The sequence below is a fragment of the Solanum lycopersicum genome, chromosome 10 (assembly GCF_036512215.1).
Source record: "Solanum lycopersicum chromosome 10, SLM_r2.1".
Classification (NCBI taxonomy): domain Eukaryota; kingdom Viridiplantae; phylum Streptophyta; class Magnoliopsida; order Solanales; family Solanaceae; genus Solanum; species Solanum lycopersicum.
In genome coordinates, this window is record NC_090809.1 from 39,372,079 (window position 1) to 39,391,960 (window position 19,882).

At 34.9% G+C, this 19,882-nt stretch overlaps 2 protein-coding genes across 2 annotated transcripts; one reads left to right on the plus strand and one right to left on the minus strand.

Moving 5' to 3' along the window:
• Positions 1–2,018: 2,018 nt before the first annotated feature.
• LOC104649774 (pectinesterase inhibitor 10) lies at positions 2,019–2,483 on the minus strand. Its single transcript, XM_010329321.1, has one exon. The coding sequence runs from the start codon at positions 2,481–2,483 to the stop codon at positions 2,019–2,021; it is 465 nt and encodes a 154-aa protein (XP_010327623.1).
• Positions 2,484–15,655: 13,172 nt separating this feature from the next.
• On the plus strand, positions 15,656–18,778 carry LOC101250938 (ubiquitin carboxyl-terminal hydrolase 20-like). Its single transcript, XM_026033180.1, has 7 exons — positions 15,656–16,030; positions 16,803–16,923; positions 17,017–17,127; positions 17,549–17,697; positions 17,924–18,175; positions 18,322–18,444; positions 18,533–18,778. The coding sequence occupies exons 1-7, from the start codon at positions 15,656–15,658 to the stop codon at positions 18,776–18,778; spliced, it is 1,377 nt and encodes a 458-aa protein (XP_025888965.1).
• The last annotated feature ends 1,104 nt before the right edge of the window (positions 18,779–19,882 follow it).

Here is a 19,882-nt window from a genome sequence, read left to right on the forward strand (position 1 = left end):
TCAATTATCATTGCATTCAGCATCTATGCAAGTTTATGAAACTTAATTCAGTTACATATTATTTTCTAGTAACAGTGGTAGGGATGTTTGTTCTTTACCTCCATACTCATCTTGTTTACTCTTCATTGAAGGAATAATTATCCCAATGGGAAGATGTTGCAAAACCTAGGAGTTCTACAAAGGATATAAGGGGAAATTTGGGCAAGTGACGAATCCAAATGGATCAGGGATCGTTCACGGCATCGTAGATGGTCTATGGAGGAGACCATGATCCATTAAGGATGTTACGGGTCCGTAGATGGCTCATGGTTCCTTGGGAAGCCCATTTACAGTCCGTAAAAGTCATATAGTCAAGGAGGTTTCACCCTAGTCAGGTCTTGAGTGTTGGGAGAACTTTAAAAGATCATATATGTTACAAAAAAATTTTGAATTGATGGTCTTAGACCGATCCAATTAAAGATCTTCGATTCCTATTTCCAACGCCACCATGTTTGTCTAATTCCAAGCCCGGTTAAAAAAAGATATGTTGGTTTTGGTGAAGCCCTATTGGGAAGAGCATCTCAATGACCCACTTGGTGGGTCGTGGAACTATAAATGGCCCGTGAAGTCTATCTTGAAATCATGTCATACACTTTTAACTAAGGGTGCACCCCAAAAGTCACTAGTTAAGAACCACATATGTCTAAACAGTCTTTTAAGATCCACACAGACCGTGAAGTACTCCATGAAGGATACTTGTCAGACTTAGCATATAGGGTCAACTTAAAACTATCATATCTTTCAGCGTAAAATAAATTAGGTGGTCCATTACCTATCAAATTAAATAAATATGAATCCTCTTTCTAACGACACTAAGTTTTCCTAATTCAGAGCTAGAGGTAAAAATATGTGCAAACTAGTGAAGACCTATTGGACAGAGCATCTTCACGACCCACTTCAGAGGTCGTGGTGCTCTAGATGACCTGTGAAACATGTCTTGAAGACACTTCATCAACTTTCAAGTCAGGGTCGTAGTTGTATTTTTCCTTATGTGTTTAGTACGTCAACTATGCCATTTAATGCTAAAAATTTATCATTTTACTTCATCTAAGCCGATTAATCTAGTAAAACACTAGACAGAGCCCTCATTCTCCTAAAATCATCTAACTTATAACAAAAAGAAGATAAAAGAGGCAATAAAATTCCCAAAAACAAGTAAAGGTCTTCTTCAGGTTCAGCCCCAAAATATAAAGGATTTCTCCATAGTTACTGTCATCATGTGAGTAGGATTTAACGAGTGGTTCCTTTAACACATTATCTCCCTATAATTGGACCATTTCTTAAACTTCTCATAAGTTGTTCAAACCTAGGGTTTTCCAAATCTTGGAGATTCATTGTGAATTTAGCTGCTACAGTTCCACGATTCTACATAACATAATTTTTTGAAAATTTGCATAGTTCCATGTATAGAATTAAAGACCCTAGGTTGTATTAATTATCTTTACTCATGAATTATACTTGCTAGGTTTTAATAACTTGGAAATTAGTAACTTGAACTAGTGAGTTCTAGAACTTTTTGTAAGAAGTTTTGGTTGTCGTTTGTCGATTTAAATCACAAAAAATGACTATGTACATAGAATAAAAGTTTTAGGCTTAGGGAATCAAGGTATTACACCCCAAATACCACGTGCAAGGACCCTAAATAAAGCCCAAAAGCTGTGAAATTTGCAGCACCGAAACGTAGCAACTACTAGCTGTAGGTGGACCCACGCACCGTGGTTTAGGGTTGTGGGTAAAGTCCTGTAAAGGCCTTCAAGTTTGATGTGACAGACCTTACCTACAGAGGTGCAGAACGCTCAGTAGTTCCAGTCAAGGTCTGAGGGTAGAGGGGTGTAGGTCCGAGAATATTTTATGTTTTAAATTTTAGTTAGGGGTTTGGGGTTTAAGTTAGTAATTAATTAACGGTTAAGTGAAGTGGGTTAGTGAGTTATTCAACCACATTTATAAGCTTGATAAGAACCCTAAACTAAGTCATTAACTCAATCATCTAAGGATCCACTTCCTCTCAAGAATATTCTTTCTATAGAAAAAGAAGAAGAAGAAAATGAAGGACAAGAAGAAGGATAAGGTGCAGAAAGAGAAGACGGGGAAATAGAAATAGGAGAAAAAGAAGAAGGAGAAGAAGTAGGAGGATTAGGAGAAGGAATAGAAGAAGGAAGAGAAGGAGAAGAGTACGGACAAGGAAAAGAAGAAGAAGGAAAAGGAGGAGAAGGAGGAAGAGGAGGAAAAGTAGGAGGAAAAAGAGGATAAGGAGAAGAAGAAGGAGAAAAAGGAGGAGTAGGAGGAGAAGGAACAAGATGAGGAGGAGCACGAGAAGAAACAGAAGAACGTGGAGAAGAAGGAGAAGAGAACGAAGGAAGATGAGGATAAGAAAAAGAAGGACAAGGAGCAGAAGAAGAATAAGGAGGAAGAGGATAGAAGAAAGCGGAGAAGAAGGAAAACATGAAAGAGACGAATCAAAACAAGTTGAAAAAGAAGAAGAAGTAGGATTAGGAGAATAATCAAAAGCAGGAATAGGAGGACAAGCAGGAGAAGGAGGAGGACAAGAAGAAGTGGAGGAGGAGAAGAAGGAGGAGGAGAAGTAGGAGAATGAGAAGCATGAGAAGGAGAAGAAGGAGAATCAATAGAAGGAGAAAAAGTAAAAGGAGAATAAGGAGAAGAAAAAGGAGAAGGAGAAGAAAGAGGATAACATGAAAAAGGAGGAGTAGAAGAAGATAAACAAGAACAACGACAACAACAATATGAAGAAGAAGAAGAAGAAGGAGAAGGAGAAGGAGAAAGAGAAGGAAAAGGAGAATAAGGAGAATGAGAAGTAGTAGTAGAAGAAGAACATGAATAAGAATAAGGAGAATGAGAAGAATAAGGATAAGAATAAGAAGGAGATGGAGAAGGAGAAGAAGTAGAAGGTGAAGAAGGAGGAGAAGAAGGAAAATGAGAAGAAGTAGTAGAAGAAGAAAAACAAGAAAAAGGAAAAGGAGATGAAGAAATAGGAAAAGAATAACAAGAAGACAGAGAAGAAGAATAAGGAAAAGAGGAAGGATAAGATGGAGAAGGAGTAGAAGTAGAAGGAAAAGAATAGATACAGAAGAGGAGAAGGAGGAAATGAAGGAGAAGGACAAAAAGAAGAAGTAGAATGAAGTGGAGAAGAAATAGAATGAGAAGAATGAGTAGGAGAAGAAGGATATGAAGAAGAAGAATAAGAAGAATGAGAAGAAGGAGGAGGAGAAAACGAAGGAGAAGACGGAGAAGAAGAAGGAGAAGGACGAGGATAAATAGGATGAGAATAAGAAGATTTGAATGTTGGTATGTTTAGCTTATTCATCTATGGTTTCTTCCACCATGGAGACTCATTAGTTTGCCTTATAATTGTGAAGTAAAAACAACAACAACAACTGGCTTTAAATTGAGGCATGTTTATCTTATTAAACTATGGGTTCTTCCCTCATAGAGCCCCCTTAGTTGTCCCCCAATTGTGAAGTAAAAAAAAACTGATCTAGCTAGTCTTCCCTTCTACATTGTGGGTAGGTTTAGGGTGATTCTCATCTAGTTGATATTAACTAATTATTATTTTATTGGAATTTAAATATGATATTATGATTAATTCATGTGATTTCTATGGTTAACCCTAGTATATTTGACAAATGTGGCTTTTTTTGAGTTTATGCCACTAGAGGTGAAACTGAAGTTTCATAGGTGATCATTTTTAATTAGTGTCATGTATAGTAATTGTTCAATGTTAGGAACATATAATCATAAATGGAACCATACCTTCATAAATTTGATTATCTTGACTTGTAAAGTGTAAATTGAACCTTTAAGATGAATTGTGTCTAGAATCACCTAGTAATTAAGAATGTGATTAATTGTGTTCTAATCTAGGTAAATATTATGCTTTCATGATACATGGTTATTGAGGATGAAGACTCATAGTGGTGCATGTTGATCACTAGGTCTTTAGAGTGAAGCTAATATGATTTACCACACATGATAAGGCTTGAGAGTTAAATCTACATGTGAATGCAAGGCCAATGAATAGAGTTGTAATTAAAGATCTTTTCCTACCTAATTCACCTCATGAATCCTAGAAGGTAGTAAGTGGTAGAATCACTTAAGTGATGATGATATCCTTGTATAATGTAGAATTTTGGACATGATGTGAGACATAAATATGAACTTAACATGAAAGGCTTCTCACATAGTAATGGTTCTAGGGTTGAAGGGCTTCTATTTCCTAATTGAATCTGATCCTATAGAGCCTTCATATCTAAGTGAAGGATGGTGATAGTTGCTCACACATGGTCTATAAGAGGTATTATCATGGATTGGTGGTCAAGAACATCTTTCCATAAACTTCAGTTAAAGTAGAGGCTTAATGATTATCTTATAGGATTATGGTCTAGCACCAAATAGATATTCAAATGAGATTAAAGTTCCCACATAGTCGAGTTTGGGCTTTCATTGGGGTTCGCAATGTGTCTCATGAGATGGAAGCATTCACATAGTAGGGTTTTGGGTTTTTAGTAGCAATCTCTGCATCCTATAACTACGTGCCTCATAGGAAAGTTAGCTAGCTACTAGATCCAACTAATGTAAAAAACTGATTCAACCTTAGGCAAGTGAACTGACCCTTGATGGTGTGGTTAGAACCATAAGAGTCATGTTATAGATTAAATGTTCTCATGTGGGTTAAGGCCATACCCCAATTTAAAAATATTAGTGATGAACCAAGATTATGCATAATGTGGTATCCACTCAAACTCAAATGTACTGAACTAAGATTATGCTCTAGGTAGCATCTCCTAGAGCTTACACCTCACGGGATAAGATTATGCTTAAGGTAGAATCTCCTAGAGTCCAACATGGTTAATGTTCTAAAATTATGCTTGAGAAAGAATATCCCAGATCCCATCTCTAGTGAAGGACTAAGATTAAGCTTGAGAATGCACATCCTAGAGTTCAACACAATTAATAGTCTAAGATTATGCTTGAGGAATCATCTCTTAGAGATCAAACTTAATCAACTAAAATTATGCTTATGGAAGCATATCCTAGAGTTTAACCTTAGTGAACTAAGACAATGCTTTAGGTAGTAACTCTTAGAATACAATCTTGATGAACTAAGATGTACTTAATGTAGTATATCATAGAGTTTTAAATGACGGGAACTAAGATAGGATTAATGAAGTACCTCATAGTGTTCAAGAGTGTAAATGGTGTTAGACATGGTGAAGGTAGGATCTCATATTTCCATGATAATAATGAACCTAGAAATGATTCAAAGAAGTATCTCATAGGGTTTAATCTAATAATGAAATAATATGTGCATAAGGGAGTACCTCATAGTGTTCCAAGGTATAAAGGGAAGAACTAGATTCCAACCTAAGGACCATGAGTATGATGACCCGAAAAATTACTTAGCATGAGTGGTAGTATGGGATGCTACTCATACATTGGACAAGTATGACCTAAGTTTTCCTTATGAGTGTTTTCTTGCATGAGTTATTCTTGATGGATTGTTTCTATAGCTTCATTCCAAGATATGATTTACAAAAACTTATAGTTCCCTTGTCTTCATTAGGCAAGCTAATAATGATACCAAATGAGGGAAATATGACTAGGATGACTTTAAGGTTATGATTAGTGTGAAGTGTAGTATATGAGTGTGCTTTGAGATTAATTAGGAGTGTGGTTCCTTTATGGTAGAAAAGCTTTAATACTTCACCATGCATATAATCTATGATTAAGATGACCAAAAAGGGATACTTTGCTCGGATGATATTATGGGAAGTTATTCTTTCCTTGCACAAGTGTACATTGAAGTTACTTGAGATAATTCATCATATCCCCGATGCCTCTAATATCTCAAGTAGGAAAGGTGCACGTCACTTATGCCTCGTTATCTCAAAAAGTAGAAATCAGGTAATAAAGGTAGTACAATTCCATGTAAAAAATTTAGAATAGAGCTAAGTAAAATAGTGTTTCAGCATGAAGGAATAACATATGTCAATGCATGCACCGACATCAAACCAGAAATTTTTAAGAATGAACAAATAATACAATCCATTCCATTACCATCATCCTACCAAGGCACTCAAATTTAAATAAATACATAGGCAACAAAACTACGCTATAAAGGTGTAGACTACTTTGGATCCAACGAGTTCACACACATGGCCTTCGGGCCTAACAATATAACCATAAGCTCATAAGGATACAATAGGACTACCATTAAACATTAAGCGAACGTATCAATAAAATATTTTAAATCAATAGAAAGGAGAACCAAATCAAGGGACAACACCATACCCCAATCATAACACTTCAGTCTGTTACTCAGCAAAACAAGGACTAACCTATGGCTATGACGAGCCACCAACATAACAAGCACCAACGCATGGAGAACAACCCAATACTAGCCCATAGAGAGAAATTAATACTATAAGGCGGTAAAATACAATCTAAAGTACCTAAGGTCCAACCAAGTCTAAGGCCATCAAGCATCAATCCTAACAACGGTAAACATGATCATTTACACCACAAGAGAAACTACTAGCATAAACTACAGATCCCACCATTCACACTAAGCCCACAACTATTACGAAATCAAGAAAATATGAAATAAGAAAGAAAAGCTAAGTACCAGGAAATTATAATCGAAAAGTACATAAAATGTATACTATACATAATCTAAGAAAGTCATGAAGAAAGTAGATATGTAGCCTACCTCAAGGATAATAACGAACACTCCAAATCAACCGCACAAGGTCAATCCACTTCAAAAACACCTCAAAAACCACTACACAATCAAAGTATTAATCATGAAAACATTATAGAAACTTACATACTAAATTCACAACAATCAAAAATGGACCCAAAAATTGGGGTTAATACGTAAATGTGGGACGCGCACCGGGAATCCCAAAAGTAACTCCGCCAAATCTCCTACAAAGAAATTCTAATAAGTAGTCATAAGTTAGAGAAACTCTCAATATAAAGTAAAAAAAAAGGTAAAGAAGGATTATACATAACATGCAACTACAAAAGGGAAAATATGTCAAACAGGTAAGGAGAAATAAACAAGATAAGATAAAAGAGACAAATAACCGAGGAAAACAAATGTACCTAAATGTGCTAGCCCAATAACCTAACCACAAAAATTTGTGTACTAAAAGAATCAACTAGTCGTGATAATACCAACTATGAACACCACCATGAATTATAATAGCCAAAGGGCCAAGCATATAAACCAACCCGTTAAACTATAAATCAAATGTTTTGTTCTTACAACCTATAGTATTGGTTTGTCATGAGATAACCTGCAATCTCTTGTGTTTTAAGTAATTAAAAATGTAATAATTTTGTGCATAATATTTCATTGAATTCAAGAACACTATTACCACACATATTAAAACAAGGAAATAACATCCTACTACGTACAACTGAAAGAGAAATTTGAGGAATAACCTCCTCACAACAACAACTGCTACACAAAAGCTTAAATAAATATTACTTAAAAGTTGTAGTAGTCTACTATAAAGAAATATTAAAGTGAAATGGAAAAAAAATAACTTATAAGTTGAAGAAATCTAATTTCTAATTTCTTTTAATTATCCATGTGCAAACCGTTGGTAGACTAAAGGGTTGTTTAGTGTCTCTATTGATTAATTATCCTAAATCTTGTTGAGTTTAAGATCCAAAGATGTAACATCTATAGCATCATCGAATTCACATACATCGTAAGCATGATTATTTGGAATGCAAGTAAAAGTTGTGGAGACAGCCACATTTATAAACGGCCTATGGATTTGGAGGACTTTCACAACAATACTAAGAAATCTCTTTACGTTCCTAGTTTTGTTCCTATGCTTTGCACAAAAGCAGTAGTGTCCTTGGATGACACAAACCATAAGGTGGAGCATGATTATGTATTTAACCATCTTTTGGGAAGAAGGAGCCCCACAAATTACCTTAGAGAGGAGGAGGACTAACCAAAATGACAGATTTCAAGAAGAAAAAAAGTCCTTGGACACGCAATGCATTTTAAAGTACTCTATAATCATCTCTCTAACCAATTCCACCAACATCAGGCTTACTCACTTATAGTTGATCAAATTTGATATATTCTAAAATCCCTACGACTAGATTGGTTTATGAGATATGAGAGAGACTATGATTTCTATAAATATGGATCTTATCTATAAAACTTTTACATCATAGGTCTTACCGATCCATTATATGGCATATATTCTTCATGTAACACTCCGTAGCCAAAACACACCAAAAACTATCTTTAAAGAAAAAACTGAAGGTGCAACCAATGGTGGCATCGACAAACCGTATCCGTACCCACGATCCATCCTACACAACCGTCGATGGTATCAGAAACTCCCAAAAATTTCAACCCAGAAAAATTGGTTAAGTCTTGGACGAGGGACGGACTTACGGTTCATAGGTCAAACGACGGTCCATCGTCTGTGACCGTGGATCGAGAAACCCATTCACCCATTATCTTACAAGAGCTATGGATGACTAGCATGGTTCGTAGGTGGACCTACGGACCGTAGGTGGGAATAAGCAGACAGTTAAGGGGGGAAATGTAGTTGGGTAAACTTCAAATGGTCATAACTCTTATCACAAATAAAATTTCGTGTCCCATGACGTACCCACAGATATATAATTGAATTATCTTTCCATAGCCACCGACCATGCTAAAATCAGACCTCTGAGTAAAATGTTATGCCTATTTTAGTAAAGGTATATCGAATAGGCCCAATCGACGGACCCAACGATGGGGCATCGTTCATACAACGGACCGTCAGTACTGGCCGTCCTTTGGTCCGACAGCAACTTTCCCATCGTAACTTAGGGTTTCAGCGTACCCAAATAGTCCCAGCACTACTTGCCAAGTATGTTGTGAGTCTCCTCAGTAGGCAATCAGTTAAGTGATCATGCCAGAATGCCTTTATACCATTGGCAGGGTACATTGGGTCCTCTCATAAGTGCATATAAATCGGACTCCACATTTAGCTCATGTGGTTTTATTATCGATTATTAGTAGCTCCCATAGTTAAGTCAGACAGATATGTGCGCTACATCTTCTCATGATGTAGGTTTTGTTCCTTAGCATCTAGATCACGTATAGATCGATTTCCTGATCTCCAGTTCACTAGATTTAGTGGTGAGTCCTCACTCTACGAGGACAATAGTTATGAGTTTTATTTCAGTGTTTAGTCACTTTAGTTTCAATTTTTGCTAGATTTAGTTAGGACTTGTCCTAGTATTTCTAGTCCAGTTTAGAGTCTTATTTCAGACATAGTTAGATTAAGCTTAGTATTGAGTAAATGTTTCCTTTATATGAAACTCATTGGTTTCAAAAATCTCAGTTATAGAATATGGATATTCCCCATCTTTTCATATTTAATTATGATTTAGCTTTAGCATCAGTTTATTATCTTTAGTATGCTCATTATCATGCCAGCAGGGTTAGCTTGGGATTACTTGTGGTTCTATGTTCCGTGTCCGCGTTAGGGGTTAGCACATGCTTAGTAACTTTCAAGTACTAACGCATACGTGCGCTACATCTTCTCATGATGTCGGTTCAGGTTCTTAGCATCCAGATTCCGCATAGATCGATTTTCCAATCTCCAGTTCAGCAGATCCAGTGGTGAGTCCTCATTCTCTGAGGGCAACAGTTATGAGTTTCATTTCAGTCTTTAGTCACTTTAGTTTCAGTTTTTACTAGATTTAGTTGGGGCTTGTCCCAGTATTTCTAGTCCAGTTTAGAGGCTTATTTGAGACATAGTTAGATTCAACTTAGTATTGAGATAATATTTCCCTTATATTAAATTCATTGTTTTCAAATATCTCAGTTATAGAATATGGGTTTTTCCCATCTTTTCAGATTTAATTATGATTTGCTTCCGCATCAGTTTATTATCTTTAGTATACTCATGATCATGCCAGCAGGGTTAGCTGGGGATCATTTGTGGTTCTAATGTTCGTGTCCGCGTCTCGGGGTTAACTCTGGATGTGACACTTCATTCAACATTCAGACCCAATGACTTGAATATTTATTATTCTATAATTTTTCCTCTTTAATATTTATTTTCAAAGTTTTATTCATGAAGTTTTATACTTTTTCTATATACAAATATTTTTCTTTGGAATAATCCTTATTGTTTTTTCTAGAAAATAGTGTTTTCCTTGTTACTTATTTGGGTTTATTATTGTAGTCATAAATTTTAATTTCAATTATAGGAGGTAAAATCAAAAGTATGTCATTGTTTGTTTAATTGAGGATCAATTGAAAATATTATATATCTTCACAAAAGTAGGGTTATTATTCATTTTGAGCTGCTTGTATTATTTTTCAATTATTTCTTCAATTAAGAAAAAAATATTCTCTTAGATCATTTTGAAAGAATCCCATAGCTTAATTATCAATGATGTTTTTGTGTATAACATAACCATTAGATGAAGACCAGAAAAAATGGGATAACTGACAAATACCATTTGAGGAATTTCTTTTTTGGAAAATTTGTATTATAACTTTTATTCATATTATCGATTTAATATATATTTTCCTTTGTGATTCATATAATCATATTTTGTATTAGAGTCATCCATGTAGTAATCAAATAAGTTGAGTAAGCAATATCTAAGCATAAAAACTAAGAACTCAATGAGATTCCCTTGTCTACCTGATTTTGAAGGGAAGTGTATGTTAAGCTCTTAAGAAAAGTTAATCAATCAAAATGTCAGTTAAGAGCATTGTTGTGCGGAATTTGATATAATACGAGAAAATATAAATGCGAAAAACAAGACAACAGATTTACGTGGTTCACCAATAAATTGGCTACGTCCACGGGAAGAGGGGGGCAGTTTTATTATGGAGAGGCAAGAATAGAGTTACAGAATAGGGTTTGCCATAGCGTCTATATATAGTACTAAACTACGCCCTAACAGGCTTGGGCCCAACATACAGAATTGTTATATAATTAAGGGCCCAATTCAAGGCATTCAACAAATCTCCACCTTGACTTGAATTCTCCAAACAGATTCTTCAGACCCACTATGATAGTGCCGGGCCTCCCCCTCTTCCTCAGAATTGCCCCGCAGGGCAATTAACAGCTTCTGATGTTGAGCAAGTCCAAACAGTGTTGAAACTTGCTCTGTGGAACCGGCTTTATGAACATATCAGCAGGATTATCAGCAGTTCCTACTTTTTTCACCTTGATTCTCTTCTCACTTCTTAGAAAATGATACCTCACGTCAATATGCTTGGTTCTCTCATGATGGACTTGATCCTTGGCTAGATAAATTGCGCTCAAACTGTCACAATACACCATAGCTTGATCATGATGCAATAACTTAGTCATATCCTCCTGGTGAACTTTTGGCGATGCAACATGGACTGAACCTGTAACCGTGGAACCTTGTAGAAAATACAAAGTACCACTTATGACACCTTTCAGAATCAGATTTGAACCCTTCCAGACCCGCAAGACTCCATCTTTTCCCGACCAGCTGAATCTCTTGCTGTCAAAAAGACTGAGAGATATCATATTTTTCGTCATCAATGGAACGTGCCTGGCCTTGTTCAATGTGCAGAAGCTACCGTCATGTGTCCTTATCTTGATCGAGCCTGTCCCAACCATTTTGCAGATAGAACTGTTGGCCATCGAGATGCTGCCTCCGTCTACCTGCTCATAAGTCGTAAACCACTCTCTCCTAGGACAGATGTGATAGGATGCCCCAGAATCGAGAACCCACACATCTGAATGATGAGTGTGCTCATCCGCAACTAGGGCAATGTCTTCTTCAGAATTGGTGTCTTCTTCAGCAACAGCAGCAGAAACTGATTGTTTTTCCGATTGCTTCTTCATCTTCGGACAATCAAATTTCCAGTGTCCCTTCTTCTTGCAGTAATTACAAACATTATCAGGCTTTGCACCCTTCGACATTGGCTTCTTTTTCTTTCCGCCGTTTTTCCTTCCCTTTTCGTTGCTGGTGAACAGATCGGAAGGCTGTAGGTCCGTACTTGTGCTGTTAGCCTTATGTCGTAATTCCCTACTATGAAGGTCCGATCTGATTTCTTCCAGCGAAACAGTATCTTTCCCAACAATGAACGATTGAACAAAATTCTCAAACGACATTGGGAGAGATACTAACAGAATCAGGGCATCATCTTCATCCTCGATCTTCACATCAATATTACGCAATTCTAATAACAAAGTATTCAATTGCTCTAAATGTTCCCTGAGTTGTGTACCTTCAGCCATTCGTAAACCGAATAGACGTTGTTTCAGAAGCAGCTTGTTGGTTAGAGATTTTGTCATGCACAAACTCTCCAGCTTCAACCACAGACCAGCAGTAGTCTCTTCATCCGAGACCTATGTGATGACGTCATCCACGAGACACAGAATGATTGTCCAGTGCACCTTTTCCTTTAGAATCGCCATCTTAGAAGTAACGACGACGTTCTTGTCCTTTGACAACGGCGCCCAGAAGCCTTGCTGTTTCAACAAAGCCCGCATCTTGATCTTCCATAAACTTAAACTGTTCCTCCCTGTGAACTTGTCGATTTTCACGTTCAAAGCAGACATCTCGAATTCACCAAGAACACCGATTAACCGAGAGGCTCTGATACCAATTTGTTGTGCAGAATTCGAGATGTCTGCTTTGAACGTAAAAATCAACAAATTCACAGGGAGGAACAGTTTCAGTTTATGGCAGATCAAGATGCGGGCTTTGTTGAAACAGCAAGGCTTCTGGGCGCCGTTGTCGAAAGACAAGAACGCCGTCGTTACTTCTGAGATGGCGATTCTAGAGGAAAAGGCGCACTCGACGATCATGGTGTGTCTCGCGGATGACGTCACCACGGAAGTCTCGGATGAAGAGACTACTGCTGGTCTGTGGTTGAAGCTGGAGAGTTTGTACATGACAAAATATCTAACCAACAAGCTGCTTCTGAAACAACGTCTATTCGGTCTTTTGGTATATTTCTCGTTGTCTTCTTACTCGTAGTATTTTGAGATTCGCTTTGCTAACTTCCGCATATACACCTGCTTATTTCCGGTGCTAACAAGTGGTATCAGAGTCAGATTCAATGATGGAGTCAGGTTCAATGGTTCGATAATCGATGATTGAACTAGGTTAGAAAGACGTGTTCATCTTGGAAGGTGTAGTTTTAGCTGCAACCTTTTTGACATTAATGAAGATTTTGTAGGAGAAATTGTTTCAGAGAGGTTCTCAGTGTTGAGACATAAATTTTGCAAAGGAGATTATGGAAAGGAGAAGCAAGTTGTTGAAGATTAAGTGAAGATGGTGGAAAAATTTATTTTGTCAGAAATTCAGGCCAAGGGGGAGATTTGTTGGGTTTTATTTGCCCTGATTTCTTACCATAAATATGTTTTCCTTTTAGGAAAAGGTTTTGAATTGACTAATCCTTTTTTGGTAGGAAAAGGTTTAGGACTCTATAAATACAGGAATATTCCTTCTAACTTAATCAGCATTCACAATGTAGTCTTAAGGGTTTTGAGAGTTTTGGTTAGAGGGAGAATTTGTGGGTCACAAGCTTGATATGTTATCACTTGTGTGAACCTCCCATATATTTCGAGTGAATTGGTTGAGGTTGTTCTCTCTGTATTTTGTACTCTCATATTTATAGTGGATTGCTCATCTCCTTTGTAGACGTAGGTCGATTGACCGAACCACGTTAAATCTTTGTGTCTTTTGGTATATTTATCGTTGTCTTCTTACTCGTGGTCTTTTGAGGTTTGCTTTGCTAACTTCCGCATTTACACCTGCTTATTTTCGGTCCTAACAAGCATGACCATTTATTTTATTTAAGACTACTAGTCCTCTCAATACTGTATGAATTGTCTTAGTAAAATTCGTTGCATTACATGATTTTCCAACCTTAATATACTTTCATGTGGACTTTATATTTGATAAGTTGGACTTTTTATTAAAATCAATGATTACTGCTTTGGGTTCGATTATGTCGTGTATTCGTAGCACATGCAATAATGATATTTCTATAAATTTTAATGGAGAAACATGCGCAGTTCTTCTATCAAAGACTAGTAAATTTACAATAGTATTAAATAATTAGGTTATATTTTTAACTTTACTAAATGATTGAATAAAAAATATTTAATCAAATTGAATTTCTAGATGATGTGTGTGAGACAGAACTCAACTAGGACAAATAGATAGACAAACCTTTAAATTAGAGCTCAATTTTCTTTCTGTTAATTTATTAATTGATTATATATATATATATATATATATATATATATACATATATATATATATATTACGGTGTGTGTGTGAGAGAGAGAGAGAGACAAGTATTAAATAGTTGAGGGTCCTAAAATTTATCAACTCAAACACAAAATAACGATGCTCAATACTTTAGAAAGATTGATAAACCTTGAGAAAATAATTATATCAATAAAAAACCTGATAAAGTAAACTTAAGAAAACAGAGATGCAAAATTATCATTTATTACCGCCTCTATCATTTCTCAAATTAATAAGCATATCTTCTGTGTTCACGTGTATGTTTTTCTCTTATAATTCATGAGATATAAATAACAGAGTAATCCAATCATAACAATAACACAAATAAATAACAAAATGCAATAACTTGTATATTTTATAGTAGTATGTACTTTTATGGATAAAAAATAATTATAAACTATATAAATAATAGAAATTATTGATTCATATAAATGCATCTATAGAAGAAAATATATTCAATTCAATGAAATGGACCTTCTACGCTGAAAAAAAGAATAGAAATTATGAAATAATACATTTGGTAAAAGTATCCAGTGATATTTACATATGCCATAAGTTTTGGTGAGAGAAAAAAAATTAAAGTTTCTCTCATGATTTTTTCCAAGCATATACGGTTAATTTAAGTTACGAATTAGGATAAGATCGAGTTATTGATTATTGTAGTGTAGATTGAAAATAAAAATTATATTAATTAAATATATTTTGAAATCATTTTCTACTAATTTAAATTTTAATAGAGTGACTTTTGAAGATATATAATAAAATTTGAGTGACCTGCTTATTGTAAAAGAATATAATCATTACTTTCTTAGATAATTATCAGTAATTGAATGATCGTTATATCATAATATTGAAATAGTCAACTAATTTACATAATCTATTAAATTATATAACTTTCCTAGTTGGCAATTTACTTTCCAAAGTCCCCACTTCCATCTACATCCCACCTCCAACACTTTATATGTTTTTCTTCCTGTTCGAAACCCTCCTACCTGTCAAAAACCTCCGCAAAACCCTAACAAAAAAACCATTCAACTAATTTCTTAAAAGTTCAAATATTTACCAAGAAAAACACAATTGGTTTTCTTTTTTTCATCTTCAAAAAAAAACCTTTATTAAATCTGTGATTTTTCACATCATTTCAAAGCAAACCCTTTTCTTACAAATCCTAAAGAAATCTTTTTATGCATTTTTTTAATTTGAATTTTTCATAAATTTTTTTCTACAGAAAATCCTTCATAAACCTAGAGTTCTCATACCTCCATTCTTCATTTCTCTCTGGTTTTGTTGTTTCTTTCCTGAAATCTAAATGGAAAAAGCAACTGCAGAGAATCTACAAAATTCATCTGACCGTAAAGCTCAGAAAACCAAAGAAACCATAAAAAACAATTTGGATTTCCCATTAGTAAAAATTGAAGCCGAAGAAAAATCAAAACAAAAGGATTCAGGTTTGGATGAACGGTCACCAACGTGGGGTCAACCTGATTCATTGACCATTAGTTTTGAATCTGATTCTGAGTCAATGGCCTATACTACTTCTTCTGATAGTAGTGAGATTTCATATTCATATTTTGTCGAATCGCCTCCTTTAGCAGTTGTGCCTATTTCTTTTATTGAGCCTGAGGATTTCAAAGAGTCAGATGAAAAACCTATGCCTACTGAGCATAGGCCTCTTAAAATGGTGGTATTGTTCAAACTTTTAACATCTTTAAAGCTATATCTACAATTTAGCCTATTTTTATAACATCTCAATTCTTAATTTATTCATTTGTGTAGTGAAATGGCATGGTTTTGCTACTTTTAACCTCTTTCATGTGAAATTTTTTTACAATTTTAGCTTATTTTATGACATCTTCAATAATCAACTTAGCCTACTATTATGGCATCTTTATCAATCAACTATGTATCGAAGTGTGGGCTAAACTTTTAAGCTAGTTTTAAGTGGAACAATTTACAGTGAAATAGCATGAGCTAACTTTTTTTAACTCATTCAAGTGATACAATTTATACTTTTAGCCTATAATTATTACATCTTAATCAATCAAATATTGTAGTAAATTAACCATGCTAGCCACTTCAACTTTTTTAAGGATTCATAATTTTAGATTTATTTTTATGACATCTTAATCAATTAACTATCTAGTTAAATAGATGAGGCCGAATTTTCAACTCAGTAATTGTAAATATAGATAGTAGTTGTTATAGTAAAAGTTCCAAATTAAAAATATACACTTTTAAGTGAGGTAATAATCAATATTATGTAGACATTGAGATGTCATACATTACATATAGCGTCGTACACACTATCCATGTGGGATTACATTTCATTTGTTATGGTAGTATTGATATGCTATACAATAGTAAATAATTCGTTTTCTAAGTTAAATGAAGTGTTTCTTATGTGTACTTAATCAACTTTTATTGTATCTAGTATTTATGCTATTATCTTGTTTTAGGGAGTTGGTATGCGTAACTTAGGCAACACATGCTTCTTTAATGCGGTTGTGCAATGTTTTATGCACAGTGTGGTGTTGCTTCAACTTCTTGCGTTGTTTGATCATGTATCACCGTGTGATAGTAAGTATCAACTTATAATTTCCCTTTTTTAAAAAAAAAATCCATTTTAATGGACTTTATACCTTAGCTGATTCATGTCATTTCTTGTTGCAGCTCACTTAACCGGATTTTGCGTAGTTTGCATGATTCGACAGATAGTTGACCTTTCTATGTCTAGTGGCTCTGATAATGTCATATCAAACAAAATTTTTAGCCACTTGAATGGTAAGCTTTAATATACCTTGTTTTTTTATTTAACATGATAATATCCCCCCCCCCCCTTCCCCCTTCCCTCTTATAGACACCGAGACACACATGGATACGAGTGGGTTCACACGAACCTATGCTTCCATTTCTAAACCACTTGTAGTTAACCTTAGTCATTTATTTATTTTCTTTTAAAGTTAACTTTATTTTTACATCAAGGGTTATAATAACATTCTCCTCGATGAAGTACATAAACGATGATTTGAGTAATAGAATTGTTTTAAAATAGAAAAACTCATCAAGGACAATTGTAAAATGAATGAAACTTTCTTTTATAGTATTGTAGATTATAGTTTGGTTGTGAACGTGTGCTTTGTGTCTCTGTGCCAACTATGTACCTTATATATCTTTGTATTACTTAACTTTTTGAAATGATCAGATTTTTCGCCTACTTTCCATCCGAATCAACAAGAAGATGCACATGAATTCTTACAATGCTTTCTCAATAAGCTTGAAAGTTGTTGTTACAATTTAGATCCACGAGACAACATTGTGAAGAAGGCCTTTGGTGGTCACCTAGTGAGCATGGTACGCATTGCATGTTTGTTCTCTAGATTTTATCTTAATATCTTTACCCTAGTTGTTTTCATTTTTTTATGTGCTTTGTAATGTTTTTACTTGATTCGAGGGTCTATCATAAACACCCTCTCTATCTCCCAAGGAAGGGATAAGGTATGTGTATACACTATCCTCTCCAGACCCTACTTGTAACTATGGAATTCATGTTTTCAGCCTTTTTTTTCTAAATTTGCAGCTTCGTTGTTTCAATTGTTGTCATTTATCTATCACACCCGAGCCTCTAATAGACCTAAGCTTGGAGATTGTGGACGTTGATTGTGTACCAAAAGCATTGGAGTCTTTCACTAAAATCGAGAATATTGAATTTTTTTGTGAAAAGTGCAAGACACAAGGTCCATTTGAGAAGCAACTCCTCATCGATCATGCCCCTTCTATTGCTACCCTTTGTTTGAAGAGATTCGTAAATGACGGATTTGATATTCAGAAGGTAGACAAGCATGTTTCATTTCCGCTAGAATTGGACATGTTTCATTATACCAACAAAATAAATAATGTGAGTATCAACATTTGATGTTTTATGTACATTTTATCTTTTGTTAGCCGTTACATGATATTGTTTTCTTTTCTCAATAGGAAGAAATGAAGTACGATCTGTACGCAGTTATAGTGCATTCGGGGTTTTCAATCTCTTCAGGGCACTATTACAGCTTCATTCGTTGCAATCCAAATGAATGGTACAAATTTGATGATGAGCAGGTATGCAAAATATTGGAATTTGCTTATATAGTTCGATAAGTTTTGAGTTAATGAAACCTAACTTGATCTTTGTCTGATTTTTTCGTAGGTTCATTGGGTACATGAAGATCATGTTCTGGAAGAGCAAGCGTACATTTTATTTTATACGAAGAGACACACTCTATGGTTTACAGATTATACACAAATCCACAAACCCTTCGTAAATTTGGTTATCCCCTCAACTTCTTCGTGCATTCCAAATAATCATGCTTCTGATGTTGGTGAATCTAATCATGTGGCAGATGACACATCTCCGAAGGCTACACCCAACAAGAGAATCAAAGGAGACTATTAGCACTCGTTTAGTATACAAACAGTTTAGACATGGAAGATTTAAGGAAATTAGAAAGTTGAATACTTTATCTTATAACTTAATTATTTGGTTGTACTTTTTTGCAGTAGATTGATACAACTTTTCAAGTATTTATTATTCCGATTTATGTGTCTAGAATAATATTGATTACTAGTTACGTTTAGATTATTAGGATTTATTTCCTTACAAAATTTGGTCTTATTCTATTTTTTTAACGATCTGATATATAAAAAAAGTTTGTGTCATTAATTTAATTTATGATTCTTGGAGGCTATTCAACCCTAAACCTAGTTTATAACTATATAAGGGGTACTAAATTCTCTTAAAGGCATCTCTAAAATTCCATAAAGATATACAGATCTTGAATAAATCCGCAAATTGGTGGATTATTCATATAGAGAGGTCAAATCTAAATCATCCTTATTTTATAAATACGCCACTAACGGTCCTTGAATAATGGATAAATCTTAGGAGAGTGGAATCAAGGGAACAACAGAATTGTACCCGGTATCTTAATCAATGATTTAATTTGTGTGGTTTATTTATTTTCCATATGATCAAAATTTGTTGCAAACAATTTGGCACGTCTTGTGGGACCAAATCTGTCCTTCATTTCTTCTCTCTTAAATCAAATCTGAAAATCTGAAGTTGCACGCAAAGGTGGAAGAATGAGTTTTTCAAACCTAGTCTTTGAGTTTCATCAATTCCACACACCGACAAGACTTGAAGCAGGGGGTATTTGTAGACATTGAAGTTTTGTGGGACTCTAAAAGATGCGTTCAATTCGAGTTGTGACTCTATAAATTGTGTTCAACTCAAATTAGGATTCTTGGAGGCTACTCAAACATATATTTTAGTTTATGCCTATATAAAGGGTACTAAATTCTTTGAAAAGGCATCTCAAAAATTCTATAACAAGATCAAGATCTCGAATAATCCGCAAATTGATGGATTATTCATATAAAGATGTCAAATCTAAATCATTCTAATTCGATAACACCTCTAATGGTCCTCGAATCATGGATAAATATTATGAGAGTAGAATCAAGGTATCAACAGAATTGTACCCACTATTCTAATCAATAA

Excerpts from the sequence above, each read along its gene's own strand:
- LOC101250938 (XM_026033180.1), top strand. The coding sequence starts at position 15,656 with ATGGAAAAAGCAACTGCAGAGAATCTACAAAATTCATCTGACCGTAAA. Across the intron at positions 16,031-16,802 it reads ATAGGCCTCTTAAAATGGTG|GGAGTTGGTATGCGTAACTT; the intron begins GTATTGTTCAAA and ends ATCTTGTTTTAG. Across the intron at positions 16,924-17,016 it reads TCATGTATCACCGTGTGATA|CTCACTTAACCGGATTTTGC; the intron begins GTAAGTATCAAC and ends TTCTTGTTGCAG.
- LOC104649774 (XM_010329321.1), bottom strand. The coding sequence starts at position 2,483 with ATGTTTTCCTTCTTCTCCGCTTTCTTCTATCCTCTTCCTCCTTATTCT.